Here is an 11,206-nt window from a genome sequence, read left to right on the forward strand (position 1 = left end):
GTTTCTCTCACATTTGCCTACTTCAGGGTTCTGTGTGCCTTCCTCTGAAGTATCTAGTATTTCCCACTGTTAGACATTGTCAGAGAAAAACAGAGTTCTCACTCTCAGGTTGGGTGCAGCAAGTCAGATACTTTATTATCTCTAGACTTGCTGCACCCAACCTCTACTTCCACACCATCTTACTGAGCTAAGCATACAAGGACAAATATTTTATGGCAATTCTTTAAAGTAGTCTTATAACCAGCTGTGAGAACTTAGGTCATGTGACTTAGCTATAAACTTTACCTTGGTCTTCTGGACAGACATAGAGGCACTTATCTTCTCTGACGTCCTGGCCTCAGGTCTGCGGCTTGGAGGCTTCATTGAAGTTTCTTTTGCTTCCCTGCTGTCTGTTTTGGACTGTGGAGAATAAATCATTGATCTTCCATTAGGGTATAAAACCAGAATATGTTTCCAATTAGGAGCACCCAATGGTGTGACTGGCATGAACATAATTTGTCATTGCATGGGAAATCCCAAGTTTTGGGGAGTGGCCTTGAAGACAAAAAGGGCTGATAGCACATATTGCATATGGCACTCAGTCTATGGATGAGGACATAAGCTCTTTGGGGCCAGACTCATCTATTTGTTTTGAGTTTGTACAGTGCCTAGCACAATGGGCCCCTGGCCCATGATTGCAACTCCTCAGTGCTACTACGCTACAAATAACTCTAGTCTTAAAGCATCCTCTTATAGTTATGTGGCACTGTGTCTCCCTACCAGCTGCTAGGAAAGGGCAGTACTTGTGTGGAGTATCTATGTGGGTGAATGCTTGAAGTCCTCCAGCTCATCAGAATTGTTAGCTATGGCAAACAAGTGGGCATGGGATACTCTTTGTCACATGGCCTGATTGGACTTAAGTGTGATGAGAACACACATGCATGGGGATCTTTGAGCCTGCTGATGCTACTCAATATATAGTGAAAACAGAAACAAAACAAAAGCCAACAGCTCTGTTCCAAGTGTATTAGAGGACTGGGTATTTATTTTTAAGATGTGGTATACTGTTAAACTGCTGCATTTAGACTTTATTTCCCCCCCCCCCCCAAAAAAACCATTTCTTTTCCTTTAATTTTGCTACATGCTACGCTTATGAAGGGGAAAGACATTAGCATTGGCTTGAGCAGGATATTCCACAGGAAGCTGTTGGACAGGCTTCTACACACACAAAGCTTCGCAGCATGCCTGCATCTCGAAAGAACCCTTAGTAAGGTAATCTGGGGTGGATCACTGGAACTGCCACTCATGCTTGATTGCACTGTCATTTGTGAAAACATATTGTGTTGTGACATGATCACCAAGCTCCTTTCCATGAGCCATGCAAGTACCTTGAAAGCCAACACACTTTCCCATTTCATCACCTAGCCCCCTTGATAACAGGTAGGTATGCAGCAGAATTAGAGCAGCTATGCCTTGAAAACTACCCTCTCTCCTCCCCATCATGCCCCCCGCCCCCAAAGGCTTGTCTACATGAACAATTAGTTCACTGCAAGTTGGGACATAAATCTACCCTACACTAGCCAGCTGCCATGGATTAACACTTCCCTAGTGTGCTTTGATCTACTCTCATTTCAAAGTGGGACAGATCAAAGCAAGGAGAGAACTGTTAGCGCATGGCAGCAGTGTCCACATGGACACTGAGTGTGCAGCAGGCTGAGAGAGGTAGATGTATACCCCTGACCTGAGAATTTGGTCAATCATGTTGCTGGGAACATGTGGTAAGAATTTTACCTTGAATCAAGTTTAGCTTGTTAAGTTTTAGCTCCTCGGAAGTGTTTTATCTGTACTTCTCTTGTAACCATTTCTGACTGTAATACTCGATACCTGAATTCACTTAAAAAAATCTTCTTTTGTTAATACACTTGTTTTATTTTTTTTTAATGTAAATGCTGTCCTGAATTGGTTTAGACTGAATTGTTTGGTAACTCCAGTTAAAGTATGAACTGTTGGCTATTGACCCTTTAGAGGCCCAATGGACCTCCAATATTTGAACTACCCAAGACTGGGCTGGAAAGTCTCAATTTTTCCAAAACTGTGTGTTCTGCAAAGGGGAGTGTGTTGGAGTCACCCTGCAAGTAGTAACCAAGGCTGGTGGAAGCCAGAGTGTGAATGGAGAGCTGCTGACAGACTGCTGGACCAGGGCTATACACAGACATTCAGGGTGTGACCTGCATGCCGTTAGGCTGTTTGTGAGCAGCCCTGGTTGAGAGCTACAACAGCAGTGTGAGGCACCCACGGTTGCAGGGCAGGTGGTGACAATCCCTCATTGGTCCGAATTGCACCCAAGAATGTGACACCTTCCTTAAAGAATTCCGTTGTAGATCAAATTTGAGGAAGGTTGTTCTTGTGGCTAAGCTCTGGATGGGGATTCAGGACATTTGGATGCAATTTCTAGCTCTGGCAAAGACTTCTAGTATGACCCTGGGAAAATCATTTCAGTTTCTGCAGCTCAGTTCTCTGTCTGCCAAATGAAGTTAATATTTCTTCTCTTCCATCTTTTGTATGTATTGTCTATTTACAGTGTAAGCTCTTCAGGGCAGGGACTGTCCCTTCCTATGAGTTTGTACAGGAGCTAGCACAATGGGACTCTAATCTTGGTTGGGGACGCTAGGAAATACCATAATACAAATTTATAATTATTAAGAGATACTTGTTATCTATAGTACAGCAGTACCCAAATGTGGAAGATAGCGAATCCTAGAAGACAGAGCACTGGACTTGAGCAAAGGAATTCTTGGTTCTGTTCTTGGCTTTGCCATAGGTGTGCTGGGTGACCTTGGGCAAGTTGTATCCTCTCTGTACCTCAGTTTCCCCATCTATAAAATAGGGATAATGATCCTATTTCCTTTGTAAAGTGCTTTGAGAGTTACTGATGAAAAGTGCTACTTAAGAGTGAGGTGATATTATTTATTATTAAGACAATCCCTGACTCAGACAGCTTATGTATCTAAACGAAAAGACAAAGCAGTGGTGGGATTCAACAGGCAAGCAAGACGTGTTATTCACAAGAAAAGGGACATGGCTAGTTGCATGTAATTCTGTGTTCACTGGCCACATCCTCCTCTGTCCCTGCCTTTGAGGAAAGTCAGTCCCTCCTCTTTCCCTCCGTTTATCCTGGTGTAGAGGAAGGCAAGCAGCAACTCTCCAGCCCAAAGGATGATGATGTATGGAATGACAGAGAGGCTCTGAAATGGATAAGCACAAAGAGATCCCTTTTCCGCTGGGTTACTGCAGAGAATTCTTTCTTGGGTGCTAGCTGGTGAGTCTTGCCCACATGCTCAGGGTTTAGCTGATCGCCATATTTGGGGTCGGGAAGGAATTTTCCTCCAGGGCGGATTGGCAGAGGCCCTGGAGGTTTTTCGCCTTCCTCTGCAGCGTGGGGCATGGGTCGCTTGCTGGGGGATTCTCTGCAGCTTGAGGTCTTCAAATCACAATTTTGAGGATTTCAATAACTCAGTCATGGGTTAGGGGTTGTTATAAATGTGTATGGGTAGGGTTTTGTGGCCTGCCTTGTGCAGGAGGTCAGACTAGATGATCATATTGGTCCCTTCTGACCTATGAGTCTATGAGAGCAGCATGCTCACATCTAAAAGCTTGTGCTGACCAGGGGATTCCCAACAGGAAAGCGTCCACAGACTCTTACTACCCACTCCGGGACCTTCTATTCTCTTACCATACTGGCCTTTTCTCAGTGCAGAAGGGGAGCTGGTGTTTGCTTATCCCTTCTACAGCAGGTTTGAATAGGCACCTCATATAATGGAGTTCCCAGCTCTCCCCCTTTGCATGCTGCCTGACAGCCCCAGCAAGCAGTTGTTCCTTGTCTTTACATAGCACTTAATCTTGGATAACCAAGAAGGCAGTGAGAGAGTAAACAGAAGTGATTGACAGCAACGTCTCCCCAGCCCTCTGATCCCCGCTCGAATCAGGTCGTTCGATGATATCGGCTGAGGCTATTTGGTCACCATGACCCGGTACTTGATACAATTTAAAGAAGATATTGATTGAATACTGCAGATGATTTGATCTTTATTCTTTGAACTCAGCAATAGCAAATGAGAGGGCCTATTCAAAAGAAGGATCCTGTAGGCTATTCTACCCTTAGTTCACACCCATAATGACAAAAATAACCCATTAGAATAAGATGGCAGCAGGGAAAAAAAGCAGCAAAGCAAACTGGAGCTGAAGGGAAACAATAGGAGGGTGAGCGCACTGGTTTGAATTAAGTAAGAATCCACCTGAATTTGAACAAAACCTTTCCAAGGAGATATTCTCTGTTATCTGTGGAGCACTGGTGGTGCTTGGAGTTGCTTCTGCTATAAAGACCAGCTATCTGTCAGTCTTCTACCAGAGATGCTTCCTGCTAGTCGTAGTCATACCTCAGTTTATATGAGGTATCTATCTTGCTTCAAGCATGAAAATCCATTACTTGATATCATAATATTGAATCTGGATAATAAAATCTGATACCAACAGAAATAGATGGGGATGGGCTCTGGCTGAAATGCATGTAAAGGCATGCATACTATATATATATAAATAAAATGAACAGTGGATGCAATTACCTGCCCAATGCCATACTATTCTTAGATAGAAATTAGTAGCAGATATTTTAAAATTTATTTTTCATAACATTTTCAGGGGGAGGAAATCTCAGTAATTTATGTCAAGCCATAAATAAATCAAAGTACTGAGTCTATTTGGTTTAGTAATAAACATTATTAGTATATATGTTATACACCCACATAGAATACACAGTATAAATGTGTAATGAGCTATATGAGCAAGAAAGATGCAGTTATATCTAAGCCATAATCTAAGCCACTTGGATCCAAAACACCTTTGAACTCTAAGAAAAGTTCAGCTCCAGATTCAGATTTGTAACTTGGGCCCATCTGTACTTACCACAAACATTTAAAACAACCTTAAATGTACATCTTTAATAATCAACGCTTTCCAAAATCTAATCAATTGTGTTTATGTAAATCATCATTTGAGGCACTGAAAATGGACCTTACTTCAGCATTTAATGTGCACCTCATGAAAGGAAAGATCTGGTTTGCGGACAAAGGCTCAGTGCATGCAGGTATCCAGATGCAACTAATTTACCCTCCCACATCTCTTTGATCCTATCAGTTGCAGGGTCCTTTTGAAGTATAGAATGAATTAACATGTGATCTAGTGGATAGAGCATCAGACTGAAAATCAGAATATCTGACTCCTATTCCTAGCTCTTTCACTTCTTGCTGAATAGCTTACACAAGTGATGATTTAATTTTTCTGTGCCTGCATTTCCCAGTCTGTAAAGGGGGGGGATAATTATATATACACTCTTCTTGGTGAAGAATTTCAAGATCCCCAGATAAAAAGCATTTCAAGTATTTTGAGTTATTTAAACTCAAAACTTTTGGCCAACTTCCAAAGTTTTTATACCCCCTTATTTCCAAAAATTGCTACCCAGTTTTCTCCTCATCTTTATGTTGATTTTAGCAAGAACCAGAACATAAATGTAATCTAACACACCCATGTATTTATTTTGACAATCACAACTCTACAATGGCTCAGCTCAGCTTTTTGTTTACCTTTGTAAAGGTTAATGTGTTCAACTGAACTGTGTTGTAACACCATGAAAATCAATATGCAGCACAGTAATTGCAGTTTAAATATGACAGACGGTAACTGACTGGTTCTTCTTTCATCCCTTAAAGATAATTTTTACAAATGTAATTAGTCATTTCAGATTTTTCCCCTTCCCTAGAGCAAAAGGCTAGAGAGTTTTAAGAGAGCACTTATTTGTGTCTGTGGAGGATAGAAAAACCCACAGAAGCACTCTGGTTAACAAGGCTACATGAGTCATTCTAAGTGGCAACGGCTTGCCTAGAGCTTAGCAACCAACTTTATTTACCTGGCTAGGGAACAAATGCAGAGAGCAAAGTAGTAATATAAAAATCAACTCTTTTATATGTGGATCTACATTATCCCTATTTGACCCCAGGAAAAAGGAAACAGCCACTGAGCCTGTACTGTTCTGGGCCCTACCTTCCAAGCTTGTTTGAGATTACAGTAATTTCCATTATTACCAAGAAAGATAAAAAATTCCACTATTACCAAAAAGATAAAAAAGGTAAATAAATATAAATTCTACACCTTGCTGCTCAGTCAGTGGTATCCTATCTTTTTATTTATTTCCTTGAAGGTATCCTGTGACTAAGTTACAGCTAATGGATGTACTTGCCTCATAGCACTAGGGAAATCATCTCTGAAGACAGTCTGTGGAATCTGACAAACAGCATCAGAGTTAGGTGAATAAATGTGACTAGCTGTCAGACTCTGGGACCTGTTCAGACCTGCAGGGCCATTCTGGTGCCTCACCCTGGCACTAGGTGAAACTCCAACTCAGGACCTCAGGCTGAAGCCAAGATTTTCAAACCGGGTGACCCTCAGTTAAGCCTCCAGTAAGTGGCCTAGTTTTCAGGAGCACTGACCACAAAGTATCTTCCACTGATTATTTTCAGAGGTTTTGTTAAAATCAGGGCCCTAATTTTGGCACCCAGATATGGTCTAGGGAATCTAAGCTTAGCGTCCCATTTTTTAAAATCTTGGCCTGAGTATCCATATGGGAGGGAGAGCTATTGGGAGGGACAGGAAGCCAGTGTGTGTGAAGTAGAATCCGGATTTATGACATTTAAAGACAAACTACTGGATTAGGTGAGTGTTGGGATAGCAGTACAGCCAGTGGGTACCTTTAGTGGGTACCTTTAATGCAGGGAATATGGCATGGAGCAATCACTAATAACAATGCAGATGCAGCAGTATTACACTGACAACATCCACTAGCCAGGGACTGTATCCACAGACCATATCTGAAGCTAGCAGGGGGCAGCCAGAACTTTAACTGGTTATCTAAGGTCTCTCAAGCTCTAGGACGTCCCTGCTTTATGGCACAGAGAGCCTTTGGAGCTATGATTACAATACCCCCTTTTTGTAACCCAAAAAAAGGGAGATGTGAAAATATTATTTATGTAAGAGGCCACATGAATAGCTGAGTTCCTGGTTGCATTCAACGTGTCCTTTTCCCTCCTACCATGTACTCAAAGTTAGTAGGCAGACTTTGAAGTGGATTAGGTTATTCACTGGACTGAAGACAGTACATTACACACTTACCAATTTAACCTCATCCTGCTGTTTGCTTGAGGATTTTTCCACTTTTGGAACTGACTGAGAGACCTTAGGGGATTCAAGGACAGCATTGCCATGATCCAGATCATGGTTGATACTCTTCTCCTGTAACAAAAAGATGCAGTACTGATATCACCATGAGAGCATTTAAAGGTCTATTGAGAGAAGCCAAGTTCTGTCTTGCAGGACTTCCAAATGGACACTCCTCCCTGTGAGAAGGAACTAAAGGTGAGAATGAGAGCTTGTCTACACTATTGCTTAAGTCAATGTAAGTTATGTTGTTCGGGGTGTGAAAAATCCACCCACTTGAGCGATGTAACTTACATCAACTTAAAATCAATGTCTACACTGCGACGCTGTCCTGACAGCATGGCTTCTGCCTCTTGTTGAGGTGGAGTAATTATGTCAATGGGAGAGTGCTCTCCCATCAGCATAGCATGTCTTCATCAGATGTGCTACAGCTGTGCCTCTGCAGCGATGCATGCTGCCGATTTAGTGTGGTAGTGAACAAAAGAGATATTGCCCCACAGAAATAGCTTTGAACTTTCCAAACTACTGGAGTTTCACAGTCAGTCGCCAGTCCTCAGGAATACATGTATGAAGTACATTTTGATATTTATTATTTCCCTGTTAATGTGCCCTTATCCTCTTCCTCCAAAAAGTTACATTGTTTGCCTTTCCTCTAACTTAGGTCTTCGCACTGGGGGAAACAGCTGGACCTCACTGACATTCCCTTCAAGTAAGCTGTACTTCTCCATAGACTAGAATTGGGAAGGTTTTGCAATAGGTGGATGCACTTCCTACTGGCTCTGAAGAGTCATAAGCAATTCTATAGGATCTGTGTTACCTTTTCCTTTTGAGCAAGTCTACTGCAGATGAAGATGTATGGACAGGGTGATGCAGCCTGACCAGTCTGCTCAGTGAAGATTTCCCTGCTGTAGAATTCATTCAGCCTCACAGTCCCAGGTCTGGCAGCCTTCAAGGCACATCACATTTACAGACATCCTCAATTATTTGATAAGTGATGGCAGGTAGGACAGGTAACAGTGGAACAGCAGGTTTCAACAGTTAGACTAAATCCCTGAGGAACAGTACTGTGCCTCCCTCCCTGCCTTGGAGAGCAGCAAGCATTATGTCCTTGCTCAACAGATACTCTAGCTCAGGTGTTCTCAAACTTCATTGCACCACGACCCACTTCTGACAACAAAAATTACTACAAGACCCCACAAGGGAGGACTGAAGCCTGAGCCTGCCTGAACCCCACTTCCCTGAGCAGGGGATTGGCAGGGCAAAGCTGAACCCCAAGGGCTTCAGCCCTGGTCGGGGGCTGTAACCTGAGCCCTGCCACCCAGGCTGAAGCCCTTGGCCTTTGGCCCTGGACAGTGAAGCTCAGTCTTTGACTTTGGCCCCAGACCCCAGCAAATCTAACACCAGGCCTGGCGACCTCATTAAAATGGGATCACGACCCACAGTTTAAGAACCATTGCTCTAGATAATGGAACAAAGTATCCATTACAATATCTTTCCCTGCTCCCCAAAATAGATCGATTGTGCTTCTCTTTTTATAAAAATTGTGCATCGAACCCATACAGCAAGGGAGGGCAAAATCAGAGCTGCACTGAACTTAACCTAGGGACTGTTCCCTGGGTCAGGGATCAGCAGTAGAGCTGGGTGGAAAAAAGTTTTCCACATCCCATGAAAGTTTGAGATTTTGAAAATTTCCCCCCATCACAAACTGGAACAAATAGTTGCAATCCTGAAAATTTGTTACTTGTGCACAGTGAGGCCTCTAGATGCTACTGTATTACATCTAAAAGGAAGAGACACACTCTGCCCTGAAGCATTCACACTAAATAGACATGGGGAAACAGAGTCACGGAGAAGAGAAGTGACTTGCCCAAGGTCAGACAGCAGGTCAGTGGCAGAAGCAGGAACAGCATCCAGATCTCTCAAGCCCCAGTCCCATGCCCCATCTGCTGACCTACACCACCTTCCACTGTACCCATCACAGGATAAGAAGGGTAAAAAGAACAAGTAGGATGTGCTGTTTTATTTGGCATTATCTGGAGTTGCATTAACATTCATACAAATCAATTGCTTCCCTTCTGTTGAGGGAGAAAAGGGTGTCTAGGAACAAATTAACAGCTAACTTGGATGCTTATCTGTCCCTGTTACCATATTATTTGAACACAGTCGTTAATATAGTTATCCATCAGCACCCCCCTGAGGTAGTGCAGTGCTATTAGTCCCATTTTACAGATGGGGAGCTGGGGCACAGAGATACTAAATGACTTTCCCAATGTCACACAGTGTCTGGGACAGACCAGGGAATGGAACCCAGGTCTCCTGAGTCCCAGGCTCTGTCTGAATCACTGGTTTATATTTCCTCCCTGGAAGGTCCTTGTAGAACAAGACAGCTGTGCAGGATAGGTTTCACGCTTTCTGGGCTGCAGGGCATGGGCCATTTTAGACAGCTTCAGTACATTTCCAGGTTGATCAAATTCGTACTATGTGTTAGCTCATTACACACAGACAGGCTGCTGACTTCATTCTGGCACCAAAGAACATTTAAAACAACCTGACTGTTAGATTGACAGCCTAGCAGGTAGCCCTGGCACCCTTACTGCTGATGATGGATTCCCAGGCCAGCCGTGACACCATGACTCCACACAGGAGCAGGAGAAAGACACACAAAACATCAATCAGCCCTCCAAAAACACCTCTGGTCTAAAAATATCAGCTACCAAAAGAGAAAAGTCTCTCAAAGAAGAAGCACTTTAAGGAGAAGGAGATGGGAGCAAGGAGAGCTTGACAACTTACATTACGAATTACCACTCAGTAATATTATGGCCTTCAGAGGTTGGCTTTCCATAGATAAAGCATCAGAAGACAGAAGGCCTTAGCTTCAATTCATTCTATCCAATACAAGACTGATCATCAGTAAAACCAGCAGAACCCATCCCACAATCTCAGATTAAACACATGCCCTTGCATACACCCCTCTCCCCCACAAAGCCCCCTAGAGTGGTACAGCTTCCTCCAGTCTTCTGGTCATTCAGTACAGTGGAAACCCAGAGAAGGGAAGGGAAGAGTCGTGAGCACATTTTTCACAACTGACCTCAGGTAGAGGGAAGGATCCTAGGGAAAGGGGCTGTCTCTTTTGGGCACACCCACAAGGTATGCAGATCCCCAGGGGCATTTAGCATCGACACCCTAGAGAGATGGCCCATTCCACAGCCCTACTCCCAGATCCAATAGAACTGTCCTGCCAAGACACCCAAATCTACAAGACTTCATAGACGCTACATTAACTCTCTTTGCGATCTCCATGGGTGATCTCCAATGTTAGTACAGATAAAAATTGCTGGACTGGCAGCCCTAGAGAATGAAGTCATTATTTATCCACAGAAAATTTACAGCAGAGGCAGTGGCAACACAAAACTACACACACACTGCGGACCTGTGAGGAGTGAAGATAATTTAGTCTCAATGCCCATTCAGTCCTTGTGCTCTCCTCCAAGACTGAACATGGATTCCAGCAGATACCATTGATAGATGGAGGTAACATGTCTATTAATAATTAGACCAATACCAACTCAGCTCATTTCATTTCATTTCAGCCACCAAATGGCCATCAAATGGCAAGAGCAATTTTCATTACTCCTGGTCTGGTTCAAAACAGTGACCTGAAGGAAAGGCTCCATCTCCCAGTGAAGAAGTGACAAAACAGGCAAGTATCCCTTCTGAATTCCTCCTTTTCAGAGATGTTTCAAGTGCTGTGACAAAAAGTGGGAAAGTTTTTAATGTTTTCTCTGAATACTATGTGTGCCTCAGTTTCCCTTATGTGTTACTCATGTATCTAGATGGTGGAATAAGGGTATGTGATCATTGCAGAGACCCAAGTGGGCAGATGTGATTTCTGACTGGGCACAGAATGGCTGACACTTTGTATCCTGGCAACTGATGGCCAGAGCCCATCCCCTGGAAGGAG

General features: G+C 43.3%; 1 protein-coding gene across 5 annotated transcripts in view; it reads right to left on the reverse strand.

The window, feature by feature from the left end:
* Positions 1-11,206, reverse strand: part of RIMBP2 (RIMS binding protein 2) — a 357,320-nt gene that overhangs the window by 328,795 nt on the left and 17,319 nt on the right. For all 5 annotated transcript variants that reach the window (XM_075059902.1, XM_075059901.1, XM_075059900.1 and 2 more), the window contains exons 2-3: positions 7,201-7,320; positions 286-399 (exon numbers count right to left, since the gene is read on the reverse strand). In XM_075059902.1, coding sequence (XP_074916003.1) covers positions 286-399; positions 7,201-7,320 — 234 coding nt within the window. The remainder of the gene's footprint in view (positions 1-285; positions 400-7,200; positions 7,321-11,206) is intronic.

The sequence above is a fragment of the Chelonoidis abingdonii genome, chromosome 22 (assembly GCF_003597395.2).
Source record: "Chelonoidis abingdonii isolate Lonesome George chromosome 22, CheloAbing_2.0, whole genome shotgun sequence".
Taxonomy (NCBI): Eukaryota; Metazoa; Chordata; order Testudines; family Testudinidae; genus Chelonoidis; species Chelonoidis abingdonii.